At 41.2% G+C, this 25,826-nt stretch overlaps 1 protein-coding gene across 6 annotated transcripts in view; it reads right to left on the minus strand.

The window, feature by feature from the left end:
• Nucleotides 1-890: 890 nt before the first annotated feature.
• MPHOSPH9 (M-phase phosphoprotein 9) overlaps nucleotides 891-25,826 on the minus strand; it is a 62,469-nt gene continuing 37,533 nt past the window's right edge. For 2 of the 6 annotated variants that reach the window (XM_032431265.1, XM_032431266.1), the window contains exons 13-23: nucleotides 23,112-23,159; nucleotides 22,143-22,207; nucleotides 20,845-20,946; nucleotides 14,725-14,859; nucleotides 13,685-13,860; nucleotides 12,543-12,689; nucleotides 11,560-11,680; nucleotides 10,654-10,757; nucleotides 9,681-9,928; nucleotides 9,290-9,358; nucleotides 891-5,265 (exon numbers count right to left, since the gene is read on the minus strand). In XM_032431265.1, coding sequence (XP_032287156.1) covers nucleotides 5,164-5,265; nucleotides 9,290-9,358; nucleotides 9,681-9,928; nucleotides 10,654-10,757; nucleotides 11,560-11,680; nucleotides 12,543-12,689; nucleotides 13,685-13,860; nucleotides 14,725-14,859; nucleotides 20,845-20,946; nucleotides 22,143-22,207; nucleotides 23,112-23,159 — 1,317 coding nt within the window. In that variant the 3' untranslated portion in view covers nucleotides 891-5,163. Of the gene's footprint in view, nucleotides 5,266-9,289; nucleotides 9,359-9,680; nucleotides 9,929-10,653; nucleotides 10,758-11,559; nucleotides 11,681-12,542; nucleotides 12,690-13,684; nucleotides 13,861-14,724; nucleotides 14,860-20,844; nucleotides 20,947-22,142; nucleotides 22,208-23,111; nucleotides 23,160-25,826 lie in introns of those variants that run through there. The other 4 variants (XM_032431264.1, XM_032431263.1, XM_032431267.1 and 1 more) reach the window with 4 other exon arrangements.

Consider the following 25,826-nt stretch of genomic DNA (forward strand, 5'->3'; position numbering starts at 1 on the left):
TGGGCGCTGGGCGCGGGGCCGCGGCGGTCGAGGCGGACGAGGAGGCGGCGGCCGGCGGGGCGCGGGGCCGGGCGCGCCCGCGGACGGGCTGGACAGCTCTACGCCGCGGCGCCGCCGTGCCCCGCGCGCCCCAGCGGCCGCTGCTGCCCGTGCGCGCCGGGCCCGCCTCGCATTCCCCCACTCGGCGGCGGGCCTGCGCCTCCGTCAGGCCGCGCGGGGAGCGGCGGCGAGTCCCGGCGAGGGGCCGCCCCCGCCCGCCCCGAGGGCTGGGCTCCGCCGGAAGAAACCCGGCAAACTTCGGGCCGACTCGCTGTCTCCCCACCGCGGCCTGGGCTCGCTCCCCCGCCGGGCCGGGGGGGGGGGGGGTTGACTGTACGGGAGGAGCCGAGTGCACTCGCGGAAGGGGACGAGTAGGCTTGCGGCAACTGTCACTCTTAAGGAGCTTTCTTAAAAACGAAGGTAAGGAGTAAGATGACAAATCTAGGGGAACAAACTGCATACGACTTCATGAGGCCCAAACCTGGATGCCGGCTACTTGTATCGGAGACCAGGTTTGCAGCGGACAGTTCTTTCCCCGGCACCGAATCCATTGGCTCTGGGCTAAAGATGAAAATGCCCCTTGGAAATCAAAAGTAGCGGGAGTAGTAGTAACAGCCGGAAGGGACGCGTGAAGCTCTAGTCCCCGACCTCGTAAAGGCACTGCAGAAGGATCAGAAATAGCTTCATCTTGATGTTTCCTCCCGATTGGACTCTCCAGACGTGAACAGGACGACCAAGAGGGCACTGGGTGAAATTTAAAATCGCCAAGTGTGTATTTGGATTGAGCAGGAACGGCCTTATGTGCCAAGACCTGAAGTAATGGAATTAAATCGGGCACAGCTAAAACCTAGCTCACCTATCACCAAGTATCACTTTCTGTGGGTGAAAGGCGCACTCTCCCTGGAAGGGCAAGTGCTAAAATTAAAGCAGTCCTAGACTGTTCCGATAAAGTCAGAGAGAGGAAAACCACCAGAGGCTGCTCATCCCTGTGGTGACTGTCAGAATTGGAGAGGAAGCCAGGAAAGCCATCATTATGCAACTCTCAAATTACCTTACGCTCTTAGGACGATTGCTCTGAGACCAGTGAAGGTGTCCCAACAAATACAAAGCCCTCACCTTCCCTCCACCAAGAGGTGCCTTAAGTCCCACTAAGAAAGGTTTTCGGAGCATACGGACATCTCCAGAGTCAGGCTCTTTGCCTGTCCACCAGCCCGAATTGAGCCCCTGGATGATACCATCGTAACCTTGCCATGATTGCACTCAAAACTTGCAGGCCTTAAGCCCATCAAAAAGCAGATCTCACAGTAACCCGGTAGGAATAAATACACGAATATCACAATGTAGTTCATATCCACAGATATTTATTGAGTGCCTGTATACAAGAATGAAGACATGAGGGTCCCTGCTCTGACGGAGCTTACAATTCCATGGCTCACATACTTGCCTAGAGTTAAAAACACCTGCAGCAAGCACTTGTCTTTGCCTAACCAGCAGCAGCGCTGCAGGAAGCAAGTGTTTCACATTATATTTGGTCACTGTTACAGTGCAATGGTAAGACAATTATCTTTGAAGTCTGTAGTCACAGCGATGACATGGTATATCATGTCCAGCAAATGCAAACTTATGGCTTGATTCCTCCTGAGAGGCATCTATTGAAATAAAACATAAATCGGAAGGAGAAAGCTTTGTAACACAGGTCCTAAGAATACTGGTGTAGTTTAATCTATTATCAAACTGCCGCAGAACTCTTGGCAAAAAATTATCTCCTGCAGAATGTGTGCTATATAATTGGTTTAATCAGACCTGTACATCTCATGACCACACACACTCTCATGACGGGTGAACATGATTTACCTGTAGGATTCTTAAAGGGTGCTAGGTATGCACTTATTTTTTAAAGCTTCTTAAAGCCTCACAGCACAAGTGGCACATTAAAATGTAATGAAAATTGTTTTGAGATAAAAATTAGAATGACAAAAATGTCTAATTTTACTACATATGTAAGTGCAGAATTCAAATTTAAATAGCATTCAGCAAAGCACCTGGCTTTTCAGAGTTAAGAAGGGGAACACGGTTCGGTTGTTCGTCAAACTCTAAAAACAATCCTCATCTTTATATACGGCTCTTCTGATGCCCAGTGCCAGCCTTCCTGCGGTCCTACCTTACAGGCCCCCACGGTGGAGGTCTAGTTATGGAACATTCAAAGGAGCCATTATTTTGGTTAAGTGGCCACCTTTTTTTTTTTTTTTTAAGGAAAATAGCCTATATTTACATCAAATAACCCCCCCATCACCTATTTAAGATGCTTCTGAACTTCTACCCAACAGGTTACCAGTTTTAATAGTCACTTAAAAAACAAACACCTCACACCAGGAAGAGGATCATTTGAACTCCAAGAAATCTCATTTTTCTTGCAAAAAAGTGGAGAGATCATCTTAGACCACCTAACAGAAATGTCAACCAACCCAAGGTCATTCTTAAGTCAATTGCTGGGGGCACAACCTACTTTTCTATTTAAAAAGTCCTAAATCACTACTTCAAACACCTAATTAACTCAGAATGAATCTGAAATGTGTACTTTTGTTGAAAAGTTACTAAGCACCAGGTACTTTACATAATCTCCTTTAAAATGGAAGGAAGCTTCTTATCGCTTCATCTTATCTCTTTGCTGCTGAGGCGGGCAGGCCTGAGCCTGGTGATGACCCAGGTCCGCCTGGCTCTCCCTCCCCGGCCCAGCAGCTCTGCCCTTAGCCACCCCTTCGGCGTCGGCGGGACAACATGCTGTGCCTCGGGGCTCCTGAAAGGAGAGGAAGGGGGCAGAACCAAGGGAAAAGAGAGAGCAAACTCTATTTGCATTGAAATAATCCTAAAATGGAAGGTGCACTCAGGTTTACTCCCCAGCAGCTCAGCCCCAGCCGGACACCGAATAGTTCACCTCCCAAGGGACACCGGCTACTTTCTAACATCGCCACCTTTGGGGTTGTTTTTAAGCTGAGCATTCTGTTTGTAAATTAAGCACAAAAAAGGGAAAGATGGCTCAAAGGATTTTCCTTGGTCCTCCTCTTCAAAGCTATGAAGAAAAAGTTTTTTTTAATGTTTAAGTAAGTGACTGCTACTTCCAATCTATGATACGTTTCAAGAATCAAAGCACATGTCTTCTTAGAGGCACAGAAGAGGTTTTGATGGGGTTTCCGATCTTTCTTGGAATGAGCCAATAGAGACTACTAAGAAGATAACTCCTTCACAAGATAAAACTATCTCTTCTGAAATAGCAATTTCCTATTCTTGAGAAGGACTTCGTGATAAATGGAGAGAACAGTGAATATCCTAGTAATTTTCAAGTCAGATTTTAATGTCACATATAGGAACACAAAGGGAATACCATCAGTAAAGTCAGTCCCTTTACTGGGTCCTGACACAGCTGTACTGGAACTTGATTAAAATTAACTTATTCTTTACTATAACTAGTTGACTTAAAAAAAAAAAAAAAGGGCTAGAAAAAAATACTACGAATAAAGGCACTTATTTGGTTGCTGAATAACTGTGATTAGCCCAAGGTCTTCAACTGGTGGCAGGAGTCAGGAGCAAAGGTTCAACTCATGGATAGTAACAGAAGAGTCAGGTGTCAGATGGCCCCTCCCTATGGAGGACCCCTCTCCCCCAGCAAAGCTGAGAAGGGAGCACCGCTGGGGCAGCAGACCTGGAGCTCAGCCAGGTGAGCTTTGGTGAAGGGTACTCAAAGATAGTTTGAGATCCCTGCTCAAAGGCATACACAGACCCTAGTGGAGTGATGGTTGGCTTGGCTCATTAGAACTACAAGCTACTAAGAGTCACATAAGAAGAAAAAGTTCAAAAGAAAACCAAACTTTAAAACCTGAGCATTATCAGTGGGAATAAATATTGAAAGTTCAGAATGCGTCTATTTATGACCGTGTACAGGAATATGTGGGCACTGGATTCCGACCAGCCACCGAAAAGTGGGCAGTGGAACAGCCCAGACTTGACCAGCAGTCAGAACATACACCTGCTGGTGCTGCTGATCAGAGCACAGCCTCCTGCCCACGTGCCACTGCCAAGGCCGGGAGCTGGAGCCCTCCAGCAAGGCCAAAGGCCCCACGCTCCATCGACACACATTCCGAGTCCGTGCACAAGCAGGCGCGGGTGCTCTAATCTAAACCTAGCATTCTGACAGCCCCTGCTATGGCAGGAGGTTTTTTTGGCAGGGGAGGAGGAGCACAGCAGGGTTAACTACATCTGCATGGTGACTGACGGCTGAAGCCATGTACCCGGAGGAAACCACCTCACCGGGTGGTGGTCTGTCTTCCATCAAAGCTTCATCCATCAACTTATGGCCACAGCAGGGACACAGTTCCACTCGGAATGCTGAGCGCAAAGCTACAGCTCCCCAACTGCTTACCGTTTTCTGAGAAGTACTACATATATGACATTAGAGAATTACAACTCTCATTTTTCCTTCCTTACAGACAATAAAGTTCAAGGGAAACAAAAGGAGTTATTCAGAGTTTCCAAAGCTTTCCAATATTCCATTATTTCCAATATTTCCATTATTACTATTCTAATATTCACTCTAAGACATGTTCCTAACAGGAACTGCATTACCATTAAAAAAAAAAAATCCCAACACAACTAAAATCCAGGGTATGCTGCATTTTTCTTTTTTTTTTTTGCATTCAGCATGTATTAGTCTATTATTATAGAAGCTATTCTTAAGCATTTATTTAAAAAAAGAATCATATTCACAAGGTAGAACAAGTATATAAAATTAGTGTGCAAAGGTAATTGTAAAAGGATAACGCTATTTGTTTAGAAACAAGCTGCCTCCCCTGTTTACATTTCCTTACTATTGATATAAACTGGAGACTTATACTATTTAAAAATAATACTTTTTAAATAGTAAAATATACAAGAGATTCCTGAGCATAACAAAAATATCTTGAAAATATGTGGCCATTTGAAGTATAAAACAGTAAGTGTAAAGAATAGCATGATTGTAAAACTACTATTTGAAGGCTTATAAACAGTACAAAATAGTTTGCCTTTTCTGAGTGCATAATTATACGTTAGTGCAAACAAAAACGTCTCAAAATTTAATGGCTACAAATCTCAGAGATTTGCAGAGGTGCGCAAAACATGAAATTTCTTTAATGTCATTCGAACTGAGCCCAGTTCTCGATTAATCCTTTCCAAACGATCTTCCAAGGCTTCCTAAGGGAAAATAACAGGAAAAGTTTTGTTAGAATTCTGCATCGAGTTCACTGGTTCTATAATTACCACCAAATTGAGCTTTCTTTTAGCAAAGGAGCAGGTAGAAACATTCAAATTAGAGTTGGTTTTTTTTTTTTTTACACAAATCATCTTATTTATATTATTTCTTTAAACAATACGAATCAATGTTTCAACCATTCAAATCAAATGCTGCACTTCAGCACCTTAACACATCCTCAGTACCAGTGCTACTTGGAGGATGCGGAAATCTCAGCAAGAGCAACGGGACTGAGCAAGGAGGTGACTCTCGGATTCTGCTGAACTGAGGACAGAACGAGAGGAGCCCAAAGGTACTTCACACACGTCACGGGAAGAAATGGATCGGTGCCTTATCCCACTGAGGCGTATGTCAAACAACTTTCTTCTGACAAGAATTTCTAAGTTAAAAAGGAGGGAACACGCTGGAGGAGTTTCTTCCAAGAAACAAGAGATTTCACAAAGAATCAATGTAACAACTGCTATTTTTAAATAAGCAGTACTATTGTTAAATAAATAGAGCCTGGAATATAAATTTATCATTTTAGGTACTTTATTCAGTCTTAACTCCACTGGTATCCTGAAATAAAACTTAAAAATTCCTCTTTAACAACTTCAATTATAAAAGGATCACATAAGGGGTGCCTGGGTGGCTCAGTCAGTTAAGTAGCCGCCTTCAGCTCGGGTCATGATCCTGGAGTCCCTGGATGGAGTCCCAAGTTGGGCTCCCTGCTCAGCAGGGAGTCTGCTTCTTCCTCTCTCTGCCCCTCCCCTGGCTCCTGCTCTCTCTCACTCGCTCACTTTCTCTCAAATAAAATCTTAAAAAAAAAAATTAAAATAAAAAAAATAAAAGGATCACACGTTCATGATAAAATATTTAGAAGACAGAGGAGTGAAAAATAACCAGTTCCTCTTTCTTGGTTTTTTTCTGTAGATATCCACATCATTAAGAAGAAAAATAAAAACAATCAAATTCTCTACTTCAAAACATTTTTCAGCTGAACTTTTTTTTTTTTTTTTAAAGATTTTATTTGACAGAGAGAGACAGCAAGAGAGGGAACACAAGCAGGGGGGAGTGGGAGAGTGAGAAGTAGACTTCCCGCAGAGTAGGGAGCCCGATGTGGGGCTCGATCCCAGGACCCTGGGATCATGACCTGAGCTGAAGGCAGACGCTTAATGACTGAGCCACCCAGGTGCCCCTCAGCTGAACTTTTGTTATGAAATATCTTTCTGAGATATCATTTTAAATTAATTTGCAATATTCCATTAGATTTAATCAAGAATCTTTTAGCAGAAATTTAGGTTGCTTCTAATGTTGGATACCATAAATAATGCTGCAATAAATATTTTTAAAAAGATTTCTTTGCACACATCTGTAAATACTGCCTTAGGAATCATTCCCAGAAGTAAAAATGCTAGGTCCGAAGAGATGCAAAACTCTAAAGCTTCAGATAGAGGTCAAACTATATTCCAGAAAGTTTGTGACAATTTCTAATTCCACCTGCCATGTATGAGAATATGCTTTTCTAAATCCTGGGTACTGTTTTGTTTTGCGTGTGTGTGTATTTAAATACCTGCCTATGTAAGTTTTTTTTTTTTTAATGATGCTTTTGGGGGTGCCTGGGTGGCTTATTTGGTTGAATGTCTGGCTCTTGATTTCAGCTCAAGTCATGATCTCATGGGTCATGAGATCGAGCCCAGGTCAGGCTCTGTGCTCAGTGGGGAGTGTCTGCTTGAGATTCTCTCCCTCTGGCCCCTCCCCTGACCAGTGCATACATGCTTTCTCTCTAAAATAAATAAATAAATCTTTAAAAAAAAAAAATGCTGCTTTGGGGCACCTGGGTGGCTCAGTCATTAAGCGTCTGCCTTCGGCTCGGGTCATGATCCCAGGGTTCTGGGATTGAGCCCCGTATCAGGCTCCCTATTCAGCGGCCTGCTTCTCTCTCTCCCACTCCCCCTGCTTGTGTTCCCTCTCTCGCTCTGTCTCTCTCTGTCAAATAAATAAAATCTTTAAAAAAAAAAAAAAAGTGTATGCCTAGTTAAGCGTCCGCCTTCAGCTCAGGTCACGCTCAGCAGGGGAGTCTGCTTCTCCCTCTTCCTCAGCCCCTCCCCAAACTCATGCTCTCTCTTTCTCTCTCTCTCTCTCAAATGAATAAAATCTTTTTAAAAAAAAGATGCTTTTGGGGCACCTGGGTGGCTCAGACGTTGTCTGCCTTCGGCTTGGGTCATGATCCAGGGTCCTGGGATCGAGCCCCACATTGGGCTCCCTGCTCTGCGGGAAGCCTGCTTCTCCCTCTCCCACTCCCCCTGCTTGTGTTCCCTCTCTCACGCTGTCTCTGTCAAATAAATAAATAAAATCTTTAATAAATAAATAAATAAAGATGCTTTTGTTCAAATATGTAGTTTTTTACTCATCGGTGAGGCTGAATATTTTTCATCTTTTTCTTGCCAATTTTACTTTTTTACACTTATGAATCGTATTTAAGCATCTTCAGTCCCTTTCTGCTGTCACTGGTCTCCTTACTGGAAGAAACAGCTTTAACACGTATGAACAGGCTCTACTCCCTTTTAAGTTATTTTAAAAGCTTACAATCATTATATAAAAAATATATATGTAACAAATGTTTCAGATAAATTTAGAATCAGAGTATCCACAAGTTTTCCTTCTGCCTTCCCAATAAGGAAGAAGAGTTTCATGTGTTGAGTCTTACAAATTATTGAGTAAAGACTTTCGGAACAACAAAAACAGTAAGAGACTTAAAGTCTTAAGGAGAAGTTAGGTATGTAAGCCCAAGGAAAGACCTCTGCTGTTTTCTTTGCTTTTTTTTTTTCCTTCTGGTATCACAGATCAATCTGAAAATGAATTTTTCCTGAAGTTAAAGCACTGAAAAGCCAAAACATGCAGTTATATAAGAGACCTATCCTTGTCCTTATGCTTAAAATGTTACAAAAAGAGCAGATTGTAAATGTCCCATGGTTTCATGCATTTTGATTCTCTCTGGAAGGCAACTAAAAGAAATGCACATGAGCCGCTTCGCCTGAACCATCTCCTGCTCAATAATGGAATCACATCTCTCTCTCTCTCTTTTTAAAATATTTTATTTATTTATTTGAGAGAGAGTGTGAGCGAGAGCAAGAGTCGGGGAAGGAGCAGAGGCAGAAGGAGAAGCAGGCTCCCCGAGCAGGGAGCCCGATGCGGGGCTCAATCCCAGGACCCTGGGATCATGACCTGAGCCGAAGGCAGACGCTTAACCGACTGAGCCACCCAGGCACCCCCATCTCTCTCTTTTTAACCTCTACAGCTATTCCAGTTGCAAAGCCAACTGTTCTATGTATTTACTAAATGGAAAGGGGCTGAGAAATAGAGACTGGGGAGGAAAAAACAAACACAAAAAGGGACATTTAATGTGAGAGGATTAATTTAACATAAAATCTGTTCAAAGGCATATTGTGTAGTGGCATGAACGTCTTTTTCATGAAGCATAAAGGAAAAATCACTTTTTATTCCCGAAAGCCAGCACGCAGTTCTAAAATATACTATACTGCTTCTCCCTCTCCCACTCCCCCTGCTTGTGTTCCTTCTCTAGCTGTGTCTCTGTCAAATAAATAAATAAAACCTTTAAAAAAAAAAAAAAAAAACGGCGCCTGGGTGGCTCAGCTGTTAAGCGTCTGCCTTTGGCTCGGGTCATGATCCAGGGTCCTGGGATCGAGCCCCACATCATGCTCCCTGCTCGGCGGGAAGCCTGCTTCTCCCTCTCCCACTCTCCCTGCTTGTGTTCCTTCTCTCGCTGTGTCCCTCTCTGTCAAATAAATAAATAAAACCTTTAAAAAATAAAAAATAAAATAAAATATACTATAATCACCAAACACTTCCTAAAAGGCCGAAAGTTTAGCCCAGTTGTTTCAGGGTGCCTAATACAACATCTTGAATAATGGAACCCTAGCCGGCACCACGCCTCTAACACACGTTCAAGCTGAGACAGTTCACCTGGTTTAATCTTGTCTGCAAAGTGATTCGTCCTCCAGTAGAAGGCATTCGACTTAGTGCTGCCTCAATCTGTGAACACACAAAACAAATTTAAATAAAAACAGAAGAATTCTGACGAATGGCAGGGATGTCTGTAACAGAATGGAAAGGACAGGCTTCAGCCTAGTACTTTCTAGTGCGCCTCGCCTTCACGTAAGCGCCCTCTGTCCTGCTCAGCAAGGACAGCTCAGCTCAAACGCGGTCCGAGCGCAGCTCTGGGGTGCGAGCCACAGTAGCTTCCTGGCATGGTCTGACTCCATCATTCCCTCTGACTATTCCTCAGACATAAGCATTAAGTTCAGAAAAACATTTGGGTTTTTTTGTTTTTTTTTTTTTAAGTTTTTGTTTTTACCTGGTCTTTTTCTTTTGTAAGTTCATCAAAAAACCGTTCCGTTTCAGCTAGGGTCCTAATTTTTGCTGTATACTCAAAATCATTACCATGTGGTGCTACCGACGCGGGCTCACACCGTTCATAGCTAACTGACTTATTCTTCTCCCAGGCTGGTCTCACAGACACTTCCTTCCTTCCATGTGGCAGCAGTCCGGGAGAAGAGCTGTGATTAGCCTGGCTGTCGGTGGCTGTTTCTGAGTATTTTTTTTCTGTCAGAGAGAAAAGAAATTTCTTTTATTTCTTACCAGTTTTCATGCTCGATCATATACATAACTATATATGTTATCTGACTTCACTTTCTGGAAAGGACTGCCACATACCAAAAAACATAATGAAAAGAGACACAATAATCAATCATATTTACTCAGTGCTTTTTCTCCACAGAATTCTAAAAGTTTTGCTCTCGGTTTGACAATCTGCACACCTTCCCTAAGTGAAGGTATGTAAACTTTCTGTAAACTTACAAGAACTTTAAGTAAACTTAAAGAACAAAAAAAAGTTAAGCACTAAACACACACATTTAGTGGACACAAACCCACACCAACAGTGCAGAGCTGGCATCTTACGGGGCCTGCCCAAGTGACTCACATGCATTATCTTGTAACTTTATTCCAAACTTAAAAGATAAATGAGAAAAAAGAAAAAAAAAATCACCCGATGCCTAAGTTGCACAGAAATTAGTAAAGAGAGAAACTGAACAGTATGGCTCTGGTTAAGTAAGCATTAACACTGTCTGTACCTCAGTTTCCCAACTTTTCAATGAGGATAACAGCATTGACACATAATATGAGCATCACGAATGCTTATTCTTAGAGGCCCTTGTGCAGAAAAATTATTTAAGTGCAGGATATTATACTATTTAGGACCTTGAAAAAATACCAGAAATTCACAAAATGACTAAAACCATAACTAATAATTTTTTAGGAAAAGATACCTTCCGAGTCATCTAGAGGAAGAAACTGGAGTTGTTTTCTTGGATTGGTACGTTGTAATGCAGACACAGGAACAGTATCTAAATCATCCAAAAGTATATCAAATCTATTGAATGAAGCAAGTTATTTGTGAGAAAAAAATGTTAACTGATTTTCCCTATCTCCACTAGAAAGATGAGCTGGCATCCAGTTAACTCACACATTCACGTATTTTTTAAAAAGAAAGCTGGTCATATAATTTTCTAAAACTGAAGTTTAATTTATATTTTCTAACACAAAATTATACTTATATATGAGAGACTTAAAGCATTTACCCATACATTATCTCCTTCAATCTTTATAACAACCTTATAATATATGCAGGGCAGGTATTATTATCCCTGTTTTATAGAAGAGGAAACCTGAGGTTCAACGAGCTTAAGAAATTTCTCAAGAGCCTGATGGAGCCAGGTCACCAGCTCTTCCATCGTAGGCATGTATGGCTCCCCACAGGGGCACACACTGCTGACCACACTTCAGAGAGAGGACAATTGTGTCAGGCACCCAGGGAAACTTACGTGTATTGCCAGGGCCATCCCAGGACAGCCCACTTTCTTGTACAAATGGCTCAAAAACTGCCCTGTATCATAAACCTTTTCAGGAAAACAAAGAATTATCATTCTATATCCAAAAGCTGGAAGGGATTCTGAGGCAGTATTTAAATTCAGTAGTAGCCAGTATCCACAGTTAAAAACTGTTTTCATGGATTACAGTATTTTTTTATTTTTAATATGACATTCATTTAAATGATTTAAATCCAAAGGGTTCCCACTGGCAACTGAAAAATTAGTGATAGCTACAGGCATAAAGCTGACACTTAAAAAAAATCAGTAATAAAATATGTTATTCTACTATTTTAAAGAACTTACCGAGTTGGACTGCTTTCATTTTTGCTCAGTAGATGACTAAATCCTGGGGACAAATTTTCTTTAGGGGATCGCTTTGGACTATAAGCCACAGTCACTGGTGTTAACATAATCTCTCTTTTTGCTACAGAAGAAAATGAAGAGGAAATATTCTCTTCCTTCAATATAATGCATATATTGGCAGAACATACTTTCTTTTTCAGTACTTTTTTCTAACTTTAATGAAATACAATTTTATTGTAAAACTTTTTGAAAGATAAATAAGAGCATACAAAAGAAAAATAATTCATAATCCTAACACCTAGAGGGAACCACTGTCAACATTTTCGTGTATCAGACTGCAGTGTCAGCACGCAGACTCAAAACTGGTTTTTCAGGATTTTAGAAGTCGACCGGAAATAAGATGGAGACACCAGCGCACATTCCTGTCACACAGGGACACACCAACACCAGCACACAGTCCTGTCCACTGTCACACGGGGCCACACAAACACCGGCACGCACTCCTGTCACATGGGGACACACAAGTATCTTCAGCTGTTCCGAAAATGGAAATCGAGAAAACAGAAATCCAATGCTTAACCTTTAAAACCGTAACTGTAATTGACTAAAGAAACCAGAGGTAACTATATGAAAAGAAGTATATCTTTTCCAGGCTAGCTTACATTAATTTGTTTGAACTAATGTTTAATTAGATAGTTGTCAATGCTCTCAAAAACCGTGAAATGGTATGAGTTGCAAAAAGGAATTTGCTGAACACACACAAAAATCTCATTTGAATATACTGTGATAATTCCTTCACCTATAGTCATAGTTATCTGTGCAGTCAGGTGATATTATTGAACAAGACCTTATTTAGGGACCCTGTGCTCAGAGTACTCCAGTAGGTGCTAGAGAACATAAGGGAAACAGAACACATCAGGCATGTGTGCACAGCTCGGATACCACTCTTTTCAGCCCAGGAGACAGACACATCTAACTCTTACTTGGAGTACTTGATTTACGAGTTGAAGGTGGTAAAGATGAGGATCTCTGTGAAGCAGAATTAAATCTCCTCTGTCTTTGTTGGGCACATTTCTCTGGGGACCGACTTGCACTGACTGACGTTTCAGTTTGCCGAGGATTCGCTAATTCTGTAACAGACAAATGATTAAAAAGTAAACAAAACAAACCTAGCTCTGGTTACCCGCCTTTATTAACAGATGATTACGCCAAGCAAGCAATTCTCACTATCCAGGTTAGAATGATTACTTGCAAATACACGTTGTAAGGATTAAAAAATGCTTGATGAAGAAAAATGTGGGAGTTTATAATGAATTCATCCTGGCTTCCTGTTTACAATTGCCATTCAAGGTGATTTTTCAAGAGAGATTATTTTTAGAAAGCAAGTCACTAATTTATTTACTAGGAGATACTGCTTTGGAGATGCAACGCCCAAGATGTGAACAATGTAATCAGCAGGCCCGATCACGTGAGCGCTGGACTGAGTACAAGGAGATGCAAGTACTGTTGACCTGTGCTTGTGAGAAAAATGGTATTCAAGATACTTCTTGGGGCACCCGGCTGGCTCAGTCGGAACAGCATGTGACTCTTGATCTCGGGGTTGTGAGTTCGAGCCTCACGTTGGGTGTAGAGATTACTTAAAAATAAAAAATAAGGGGCGCCTGGGTGGCTCAGTTGGTTAAGCGACTGCCTTCAGCTCAGGTCATGATCCCAGGGTTCTGGGATCGAGCCCCGCACTGGGCTCCCTGCTCAGCCGGAAGCCTGCTTCTTCCTCTCCCACTCCCACTGCTTGTGTTCCCTCTCACGCTGTCTCTCTCTCTCTCTGTCAATTAAATAAATAAATAAAATCTTTAATAAATAAATAAATAAATAATAAAAAATAAAAAAATCTTAAAAAAAAAAGATACTTCTTATCCTACTGAGAGATGCTCAGTAACCAAGAAAGGGAAAGTAGAAAACGTTACATCTCACTTTATGAATAGCAAATGTCTATTGTAACTTTCCAAGGACAAACTGATGTAGATATATTCCAAATATCTTTAAGAATGCTGCATAAATTTTTACTAATCAGAACGTAATCTATAATCTATTATCTATCTATATCAAACAAGGGAAAAATGCTTACTATTTGAGGTGTCCTCTTTCTCTGTCTGTGTGCCCCAATTTTTAAATATTTTTCCTTCATCGAGTTCTTTTAAAGCTTTCATGATTGGTGTATCTGAAGTCTCTCTTTGTTTTTTTATCAATAAGCTTCTTGGTGAACTTTCAGATGAAGAATCCTTTTCCGGAGGAGAATGGTACCTTAAATAAGAATTGTAAGACATGCAGTGCTATGAACTGAATATTTGTGTCCCTCCAAAACACTTGTATGTTGGAGCCCCAATCCTCAGTGGATGGTGTTAGGAGGTGAAGCCTTGGGGAGGTGATTAGATTTAGATGAGATCATGAGGGTTGGACCCTGTGATGGGATTAATGCCCTTCTAAAAAGAAGAGATACAAGATGTCTCCGCCGCACACATTCACCAAGCAAAGACCCTATAACCAGGAAGAGGGCCCTCACCAAGAACCCAACTGTGCTGGCACCCCAGTCTCAGACTCTCAGACTCCAGAACAGCAGGAAAAAGTGTTTCTTGTTTAAGCTGCCCGGTCTACGGTGCTTTAAAATAGCAGGCTGAGCTAAGACAGAGGCCCCTGGCACTGTCAGGGAATGACATGAGAGTTAACAATTACACTCCACAATGAATATATATGCTTTACAATGTAAATAAACTAAAATTGAACCTGCATGTAATAGACCAGCACTTCCCAATCCTCTTCACATCCTGGCACGTACAGAAGTATTATATTTATATGGTGCTCTGGAGTAATATGGTTGCGTGGGCTGTCACGCAAGGATCAACACCTTAGCCTAACCGAGAGTCTGTGCACAGCACACCACTGTCAGGAGCACAGGGTGGGGGGCGGTCTGCACGGCCTTTGATCTTAAGTATCCTAAACCCATTAGCTTTTCAAAGTAAAATAAAAATCTGGTCCTCAAAAGTAAGACATTGAAGCCACAAAGAGAAGGCAAGGCTCTTCTTTATGCCTTCCTGAACATTTAAAGGCAACTGAAATCTGTGAAACCGTAATCGACCCTAAATATGACCTTTGACAAAGCCACCTTACCCGGGAGCACAGGTTTCCCCTAGCTGGTTATCCACTCTGTTATCCTGGGTGTCCAAAGGCTGGCCAGTAAAGATGGAATACTCCGCTCCTGGTATCAGCCACTTGCGCCTGCTGACGTCGGAGGTGGCCAGCGTGCTAGGACAGGGAGAAACGATCTGAGGCATGACAGGCTCGTGCTTCAGTGCACACTGAACACATACCGAAAACAACCTGCTTTGTGGTGGTTTTGTTTGTTTGTTTTGTTTTTTTAAGATTTTATTTATTTGACAGAGAGAGAGAAAGAGAGCACACGCAGGGGGAGCAGCAAGCAGTGGGAGAGGGAGAAGCAGACTTCCCGCTGAGCAGGGAGCCCGAAGGGGGGCCTGATTCCAGGACCCTGGGATCATGACCTGAGCCGAAGGCAGACGCTTAACCGACTGAGCCGCCCAGGTGCCCCAAACAACCTGCTTTGAAATGGTACGTACACATTTGTACAGTAATTCTAAAACTGCATAAAACAACCTTATTTTAGATATACGAATTCTATTTTATGGTTTTCAGATCCAAGCGAACTATTATTTTAGGTTTGTTACTTTGGGCTATTTCTGCATCTCAGTCAAGGTATTCTCCTGTCTACACAGCTCTGAACACCCCCAACTAACTTCCTACCACACTTCCTATGCTTCACACCCAACCCATAGCTCAGGCCAAGGAGGTACAGCGAGAGTGCCCTTCTCATTCCTCCCAGACCAGCACTGCCCAGGAGAACTTTCTGTGAGAACAGAAACATCCTCTATCTGTGCAGCCCAATACAACAGCCACTAGTCACATGCTGTTGAATTGTGGCTAGTGAGATGAAGAAGCAATCTTTACATGTCATTTAATTTTAATTAACTTAAATGAAATAGCCACACACAGTGACTAGTGTATTGAGTAGTGCAGCTGAAGGCCAGTCCTTCCCACATCTTATGGACACCCTGCCCAACTCAAGCTCACACATCATGCATTAACCGGCCCTTTGCTAGACTTCAGAACTGTTCTCACCTTCTCCACACCTGCTCCTGCCCTCCTACTTCACTGTCCACAGGGAGGAGCTATCCTGGACCTCTCTCCAATGATTGGACTCGACTCCTGTTTGCTCGCCTGCCCCTCCATTGGAGAATACTCACTGGACTTCATTATCACTAGAGAACACATCCCCTTAAGAAGTCACAACTCCAGGGGAGCCTGGGTGGCTCAGTTGGTTGGGTGACTACCTTCGGCTCAGGTCATGATCCCGGAGTTCCGGGATCGAGTCCCGCATCGGGCTCCCTGCTCGGTGGGGAGTCTGCCTCTTCCCTCTGACCCTACCCCCTCTTGTGCTCACTCTCTCTCAAATAAATAAATAAATAAGAAGTCACAACTCCAAAGATTCTTCTGGCTAAGGTGCTCAAGTGTCACCAAGGCACTGTGACCCCAAGGCCTGTGATCCCTGGCCTCACCATTTTCTACTTACCAACCCCTCCCCTAGCTTTTTCAGCTCCCCTCTACCTACTCTGGGGTGCACAGTTACTCATTGCCTTGATCCCCTTTCCGCACTCACCTTCCCTCAGCCCCGACTGGCAGCAGAGACCTAGCCTGAGGAACACGGTGGTCTCGCTCCCGAGTGTCCACAGTCCCAGCTCTGGGCTTTGCTGGAAGCAAGCCACCCAACTGCAGCCTGGGCTAGCACCAGAGTCACCGTCACCATCTCCATGGACGCCCAACACTGGCTGACAACACACGTTTCTGGAATCGACAAGCTCCAGTTCTCCAACAGGACTCCCTTACACCTTTCTCTACTCTCCTCAAACCTCTCCCAGCCCTCCCGGTCGGCTGGTAACCCCGCAGCACATTTGGGAGGGAAAAAAGAGACGAGGAGACAAGAGGTGTCTTCCTCTCTCTGCTCCCTTCCACAGCCAAACTTCTTACAATTTCCCTCATTTTCATGTAAACTCCCAGTCGCTCCCTTCCTTTTTCCCTCGATTTTTAAATTAAGAAACATTCCCCAAACGTTCTTAGAAAATTACAAAGACTATTGCAATCACTCACTTGTACTTAGTTTTAACAAACGCTAACATCTTACCATATTTGTTTTCAACGGTAAGACAGAAGATTCTGCATATAAGGTCATTTGTACTTTTTAAATTATGTCCACATAATGCACACGTCCTTTTAATGCTGCTGTTTCTACTCGTGTTTCAGATTTCTCCATGTTAACACAGACAGGGGCATCATTTTAATTATTTACCCACAGTACAATTATGCCACACCTTATCTATCCTTTCTCCTGCTGGTGGATGTTCTAGTTTGTATGCATCACCTTTCAACAACGCTACAATTAACATGTGCAGGAATTCCTCTGAGGTAAATATCCAAAAACAGAACTGTGGAATTTGGGGTGCACACATCTTCAGTCTTACTGGATATTGCCAAATCACGCTCCAGACAAGCTTATTGATTTTCAGTCCAACCAGCAGTTTGAAGGTTCCTATTTCTTCACATCTTTGCCAAATTTTACAATGATCAGAGCTGGAGTCTGGCCTGGCCTGTCTGATGGTGTGAGTGGTATCCCATGCTTATTTTAATTTGCATTTTTCTGATTACTAGTAAAATGAACATCTTTTCAATTTTATCAGCCATTTAGAGGTTTCTTTTTCTGTGAATCATTTGTTCATATTCTTTTATCATTTTTCTATTGAGAGTTTTTCTTATTCATTTATAGTTCTTTATATCCTGGATACTGATCCCTTATTGGTTCCTGTTCACTTAAAATATAAAATATTTCAAACATGCACAGACATACAGATTATACTCACGCACCAACCATGTTTATGAACCTTGTTTGCTCTATTTCCGCTGAACCGTGGAACACTACACATACAACCCAAGTCGCCTGTGTACCTCACCAATATCATTCCTCCAACGTCATAACCGTAGTGTAAGTGGTCAGCTACCACTTTCACTAAATTTGTATTCAGCATTCCATACACGTTGTTATACTTTTACTACTTCTGTATGAATCTGTAAGACACGTTCTAAATGCTAAAGTCAATATAAATACTGTCCTACTTCTTCTGCAACTGGTATTTTGTTGTTCCAAATTATGTTCTTAAGATTAAACCATGTTGGGGCGCCTGGGTGGCGCAGTCAGTTAAGCGTCCAACTCTTGGCTTCAGCTCAGGTTGTGAGATCAAGCCCCACATTGGGCTCCGTGCTCAGTGTGGAGTCTGCTTGAGATTCTCCCTCTGCCTCTCCCACTCGTGCTCTCTCTCTCTCTTTCAAATAAGTAAATAAATCTTTAAAAAAAAAAAAAAAGATTAAATCATGTTAATGATCAACTTAAATGGTTGACAAATTTTTCCTACAAAGAGTCAGATAATAAATAGGTTTTTTGTTTTGTTTTATTTTAATAGGTTTTATGGGCCAGATGATCTCTGTTGCAAGTACTCAAATTTGCCACTCTAATGCAAAGCAGCCAGACAAGAGGTAAATGAATAAACTTTATTTATGGACACTGATATTTGAATTTCATATAATTTTTACATGTACGAAATACTATTCTCTGATTTTTTTCCAAACATTTTTTTTTTTAAGATTTTATTTATTTATTTGACAGAGAGAGAGAGACAGGGAGAGCGGGAACACAAGCAGGGAGAGTGGCAGAGGGAGAAGCAGGCCTCCTGCAGAGCAGGGAGCCCGATGCGGGGCTCAATCCCAGGACGCTGGGATCGTGACCTGAGCTGAAGACAGACGCTTAACAACTGAGCCACCCAGGCGCCCCTTTCCAAACATTTAACAACGTAAAAACCACTCTTTGCTCACGGCCCTACAAACACGGGCAGCAGGCTGGACTTGGGCTGGGGCTGCGCTTGCCAATCCCTGATCTAATGCACGCACCGTCACACTACATAGCACCGTACATAAATATATCACAATATATTAATGTTCCAGCCGCAAGACATACAGGCCACTTTCACTCTACACAACCTTCCCAACGGATGTGCACATCTGTCCCTCCACGCAAACCACTCTCCAGGCCATCAAGGCCGGTCTGGCGCACCTAGGGGTCACCAGTCCCCTCAGTTGCTCTCTCGGCAGTGTCTACACCATTGGCCACTTCAGGGTTCCTCCGAGCGCCCTGGCAGCTCTTTCTCAGGTTCTTGTACCAACTCCTTCTGGCCCCAACATCAAAACATCGGGGGTCCTCAGAGCTTCATCCTACACCAACCTCCCACCACACACCCATCATCTATCCCAGAGTCAAGCACTACAGAATAATTCTAAAATTTGTAACTCCAGCCTAAGACCCTATTTCTGAATTCCAAATGTAAATTTATAATCACCTGCTTGATTCCCACTTGGAATTCATATGAATCTCAAACTAAAATATTCAAAATGGAAATTCTGATCCTTACCCCATGGTCGGCTCTTCCCATTTCTTCCCTAGTTCAATATGTGGCACCCGGAGTTGCTCAAGACAGAAACCAAGGTGTTATTAGACACCTCTCTTTTAATCTTGTCATCTCATTCTTAACCATGTTCTGTGGATTCTATCTCCAGAATCTCTCGCAGACCCTTCTCTTCTGTCCATTTCTATGGCCAGCACCCAGTGAACACCATTTCTCCTAACAGTATAACTGCCTAATTAATGTGTCTGCTTCTAGTTTTCCTCTCCATCTTCTCCTCATGGCAGGTGCATTAAAAATATAGAAATCAGGGGCACCTGGGTGGCTCAGTCGGTTAAGCGTCCGACTCTTGATTTCAGCTCAGGTCATGATCTCAGGGTCATGAAATTACACCCTGCATTGGGCTCTGCACTGCGCCTGGAGCCTGCTTAAGATTCCCTCTCTCCCCCTCTCCCTCTGTCCCTCCCACCCTGTTTGCTCGAGCTCTCTCTCAAAAAAAAAAAGAAAAGAAAAAAATATCAGAGGACCTAATTTTACCACATAAAACCTTTCAAAGGCTTCCCAACAGACTTAGAGTAAAATCCAAACTCTTGACCATGGCTTAGAAAGCGATGTAGGACAGTCTATGATTTCATCTGGAGCTATTACACCCTTGCTGGCAATATTCAGGTCACATAAGCTTCCTCCAGGTTCTTTAAAACATGTTAAGCTCTTTCCTACCTCTGGCCGTAGTACAGCTCATTTCTCTGCCTGGAACATGCCCCTCCCTCATGCCTCCCACACCAACAACTCAGCACAGGGCTTACCTCCCGGCCTACAAGTCACCTCCACAGAAAGGCCTTCCCTGACCCCAATCTCACACCACTCTTGTTGTCTCTCAAATGTTCAATTTCAGTAACTTACAAAATTTTTTCTTTAAATAATTCACTATGTTCTAACTTAAGGTCAATGAACAAAGATCTAGAAAAAGTTTCTCATTTGACAATGACATAGGTTAAAATTTACAATTAACACTCTTTCTCATACACATCAATATTATGACCTTACGATCTAGTCATTTAACATTCTTTACAAAATCATACTAAAAACCAATCTAATACGAAAAAAACTACTCTATAAATGTATCAAGATAATGCTCTGAGATTACAGCAAAGCCAATTTTGAATAAAAAACTAAAAAGAAAAATTCATACAACCTAATGAAGATCTATCCTCATACGTCTGCCCATTAACATAGGAATAAAATTTCTGGAATTTTAGAGCTAAAAGACCTTTTGAGATGTTCTAGCTCAATGTCCTTGTTTTTAGAGATAATAAAATTGAGCTCCAAAAAAAAACTAAGTGATCTGCCTAAGGTCACACAGCTGGGCAGAGTCAACAAAGAAAACATTCCAAGTCTCTTTACACCCAATCTGATTCTATTTCCTCCTTTTGGCAAATGCCCCGCATGAGAGGTTTTATGATATCTAATAATTAGATGGTTTTACTTTCCTGTTTTTTTAAGTAAGCTCTGCACCCACCACCCCGAGATCAAGAGTCGCATGCTCTACTGACTGAGCCCCACCAGGCGCCCCATAATTAGATGCTTTTACACATCTACATTCTATAATGAGATTTAACTCTGACTTCCTTATGACTTAGACAGCTGAGCTTCTCAGTTTAATGAAAGGGTGCACTTATTTCTAGCTTTACAGAGATTAAACAAAATAACTTACTTGGCACGTGAGGATCTCATGGGAGTTTTAGAACTATGGCGAAGACTTAACATATTTTCATGCTCTACTTGCTTGACCTGAGCTTCAAGTTTTGAAATTGTTCTAATTCAAAAGTAAAAAGAGAAATTAAGAACACAAGTTAAAATATAGCTCAACTACAAATTACTTATTTAACAGACGCTTCTAGAAAAGGGGTGACAGAAGAACCGCTGGTCTGTCAGTCTTTTTCAAAATAAAAGCTGAGCAAAATTGGAACATAAACTGAAAGGCAAATACATTAAACTCTACAAAGAAACACGCCATATACTACAATTGAAGGGCAAGGAAACAACAAATGGACTTTATATAGACAAGTTAAAAAAATTTATACATTTGACTACAGATCAAAACACGGTATAAATTAAATTAAAAAATAAAATAAATTCAAGGATTCAGTAAATTGCAATTCTAACATGTTTAATTCTAAACATATATATTCACGCATATAAAATATACATAGGTAATGTTTTCACAAAAAAGGAAGCAGGTTTAACGTCCAATAAAAGAGCTAGTAAGAACTTCCTCATTTTTAAAAGACACAGAGGCTAAACTACCTTGAAAACCATCTATAGACAACTCACCTCGTCTGTGCCATGTTCCGAATAAAAGCCTATTTTCAAGTTTACCAACAGAAAATAGGACTCTGGCCAATTAATTGCTTTGAGGTTATCTTGGCATTCTTTCTGTCCTTTTAAACTTTGCATATGTCTTCGTCTCATCTTCTAAGCTCAAATTCTTGCCTACCCTGATGCAAGGAAGGTTTGAGAAAGAACAGCTCTAACGGGCTGACGCTTTATGCCAATGTGATAAGGAAGCTATCAGCAGAACCGAATGCATCACAGAAAAGCCCTGAGCAGATGAGAAGGCCAGACAGCGTTCATGTTCTCCCCGATGGGAAGTCCTGAGGAGTGCAGTAAAATCTCCAAATAAGGGACACATCTCCAAATACAAATACAAAAACATGCTCCAAAGCCAATTAGAAGTATCTAATCATTTGCATAATGAAACACATAATGTTTCAGGAAATGCACACTCCTCAAACACAACCACCAATATACTCTAATCGTTTAAAAATCTTCTTCGGCTAAAATCAAATGTATTTCCAGGTCAGGGGAAGATTAGGATAAAACCTGATCTCAAAGTGCCTAAAAATCCTCAAGAAAAACTTTCTTTTCATTGCTTTCAGTACAGACACATATTTAAATGCTAAAAGAACAATAGAGGCATAATTATCTTACTAGTAAGAGAATACAATTTACCTTTTCAAATCAGAAATCTGAGTATGTGCATCAAGCAATTTGTTCTCAGTTGTATTTAATGTATCCTATTAAGATAAAGGAAAAATTCGATAACTGAAATATTCAGGATATATTCATGTTATTTTAAAATACATAATATGAAACCAATCTAAGACTACACCAGAGAGCTACAAAAAAAATTATGCAGATACTCAGCCAATATAGCACCAACCACGAGCCAGTATATAATTCAAGGGAAAAACTGAGAGAACAAAACACTGGTTTATACAAAGAGCCGTACATATATCCCCTGTAATAACAGGTATAGCTTATTGAGCTTTGCTTGATTACAAGTAATCCAGTGTTAAAATGGACATGTTTTAGCCACAGCTTGCCCAAAAACCTCAGTAAATGGCAAAACAGATACCTGTGCTGGTGAGATTTCAGATGTCCTGACCGGCTCCTGAGCCCCCAGAACACCTCCCTGCCTTCCTCTAACCCTGAATGACCACAACCCTGTATCCTATGCAACAGAAATACTTTGGACCCCACTTACAGCATCACTGTGGGGTTTCGCTAAATTCAAATATGTAGTTCCCAAAGCTTTCATTAAGAACTAAAACATAATAAATTCAACCCCACAAAAAGCGAATGCTTTAAAAAACTCTGTATTTAAATATTATTAAATAATTATTTACATGTATATCATACCTTATACTCTTCTAAAAATTTCATCTCAACTCATCTCAAATGCAATAGCCATTCAATATTTGTTAACATAGATCTGAAAATTTATGACTTAAGTGGGCAAATATTTGAAAATAAGGATATTGACAGAGAAGATGAAGTGAGTGGTCTAACTCAAGCAGCTAAATGGGGATGGAGGATGGGGAGAACAAAGGGGGTTATATAAAGGGTCAGCCCTCATCATTTCCAACCCAGTGCTTCTACCCCTCCATGAAGCTCAGAACATGAATGATCAACCATTACCTTTACTCTTTCGTGTTCTTTTCCAAGGGACTCATATTCTCCTAAGAGCTACAAGGAAAAACAAAGAAATGTACCACAAAATTAAACATTATAACATCCACTCAGAGATCGTCTATAAAATAGCTGTCCATACTACTCTTCAAAAATGCTAAGGTCTTGAAACAGAAAGGTTAACACTCTGTTCCAGATTGAAGGTGACTAAAGGGATAAGAGGAGTGAATATAAGGCATGATTCTGGGTTGGATCCTGAACTGGAAAAAAAGTGCCATAAAATAATAATTTAGATGTGAATTGCACATTTGATTTCTTTACTTTGATTTGTCTGTGACTATGTACAGAAGGCCCTTGTTCTTAGGAAATACACACCAAAATGTAGGGGTAAAGGGGCATAATGTCCACAACTTACTCTCAAATGGTTCAAGAAAAAAAAATGCATATGGGAACGAACATATATATACAGGAGGTGATAAAGCAAATACGGCAAAATGTTAACAACTCTGATCCTAGGTAAAAGGAATAGGATAATTCTTACAAGTTTTCTGTAAGTCTGAATTTGTTTCAAAATAAAAACAAAAATTATATAGTATCAGTCAAGACCCTTTAAGTAAGCAGTATTTTGAAAGATTAAAATTTGCATTCTTTTTTGAATTGTATACTTTTTTTATAAATTCCACAGAGTAAAGGCAAAATCCCAAGTTTAATATAATTAGGTAATTTCCTTAAAAATACATATATGTGAGACTTATTATAGAAGAGAGAGTCAAAGAATTTTCTTTTTATCCCAAGATCCCACTAAACAATGAGGCAGTTACAGAGAAATCAAGAGTTGAGTGCAACAAAGGAGAGATCTCAATGAAGATGCACCAAGGCAGAGGAGGCTATAAGCTTCAGTGCCTGTAAATGGGATGCTAACGGTGAGCAGGCTGGTATCTTCATAACCCTGAGAGGCTCAGGACTTGAATCTCAGGTTCAGTAGTAGGTAGGCTGGAAGCACAGGCTGACCAAAGGGAGCTGGTTAAAAGTCTTTCAGTTGAGTGGCCAGAGCCTAGGACAGCAGTGGACTGCCCAGCCAGGCGATAGGACACAGGAAATGTGAATGAGAGATGAATGCCACTCTGGAAACCCAAGTCTAACAGGTGGAGGAAGCAAAGGGATAAGGAGATGATGATTAAGGAAAAGTTTAAAACAAACAAACAAAAAAAACCAACTTGGCTCCCCATCCCTCACTGCCACCAGAGCATGATAAGAGACCGGGAGACTCTTCTTTGGGTAAACCAAACAATCCTAGAAAATAGACCTCTACATAATCACATCTGGAGGTTCCCTAACCAAACGGCTGGTCCGTCACTCTATGATTGCTTATACGGAAAGGCTACTAGGCTACTAGGAAATAGGCCCCATCTGCGCAGAGAGAGTCTCCAAATGGCTTTTGACTGCCTCCCCCTTAAATGTGAGTCTACAGTAAAAGAACCAACACTTTTTTTTTTTTAAAAAAGCAAAAAATTCAATATGAAGCTGACTTCAAAATGAAAGGTTAACTCAGAAAAAATAAATCAAAACTAAAGAAAGCATTAAAAAAGCTATTAATATCCTCAGAGAAATCAGGGTTATATTCAAAAAACAAGAAAGCAATGAAAAACTAGCAACTGAAGAACAAGAAACAGCTCTTAGAAACTAAAAATGAGAGCGAAAATAAATGTAATACTAAGACAAGGAGATAGAGAACAAAGAGGCCATGACGGAAACTAAAGCATACAAAAGTCTTAGAAAATCAACCCATGCAATACAACATTTACTGGCAAAAGTTTCAGAGAAAGAGAACACAGAAGGAAGGAAATCAACAGAGAAATAACATTAGCAAGTCTATAGAACCAAAGGACATTAATTTCCAGATTGGAAGAATCTGTGCCTCCAACAATGAATGAAAAAAGACTTGTATCAAGGCATATAATGTTATGGAATTTAAGGATACCAAGGATAAGAAGATGCTAAAACTTTCAGAAGGAGCTTTGAACTCATTTATAAGGAATGAGAAACGCATTTACTAAACGCAATGTGTGGTCCTTGATTGGAGTGTGAATTAAAGAGCAAAAACCAAAACATCTATGACGGACATTATTTAGACAACTGGGGAAATTTGAATATAGACTGTATATTAGATACTAGTATTGCATCAATATTAAATTCCCCGAGTGTGAGAACTGTGTTGAGATTATGTAGGAGAACGTCCTTGTTCTGACGAGACACCTGTTGAAGTATTTAGGAGTGAAATCTCAGTGTCTGTAATTCACTCCCAAATTGTTCCGCAAAAGGAAAAAAATCTGTAATGTTGTGAAGACATAAAGCAAATGTGGTAAAATATTCACAACTGGTGAACTAGACAAGGAATATACAGAGGTTTTCATCATACCATCTGTACCATTTTTCTGTAGGCTTAAAGCTTTCAAAATAAGAGAGATGGGGGGAAAGGAGAAAACACAAAAGACACAGGATTGGGACGGGGGAGAAAGGAAGAGAATCAATCATCAGGTATATTCTCATGGCAACATAAAACAATGGGACAAAATCTTTAAAAATCTGATGGGAAGAAAATATACCCTAGAATTCTATACTCTTAGCCAAATGATATGTGAAGGACCTAAATCTTCATCCATGATAATTATGGATAATGTTAAAAATTCAAGAAATAGGGGCCCCTAGCTGGCTCAGGTGGAA

Source organism: Phoca vitulina, unplaced genomic scaffold (genome assembly GCF_004348235.1).
Source record: "Phoca vitulina isolate PV1807 unplaced genomic scaffold, GSC_HSeal_1.0 scaffold46, whole genome shotgun sequence".
Taxonomy (NCBI): Eukaryota; Metazoa; Chordata; class Mammalia; order Carnivora; family Phocidae; genus Phoca; species Phoca vitulina.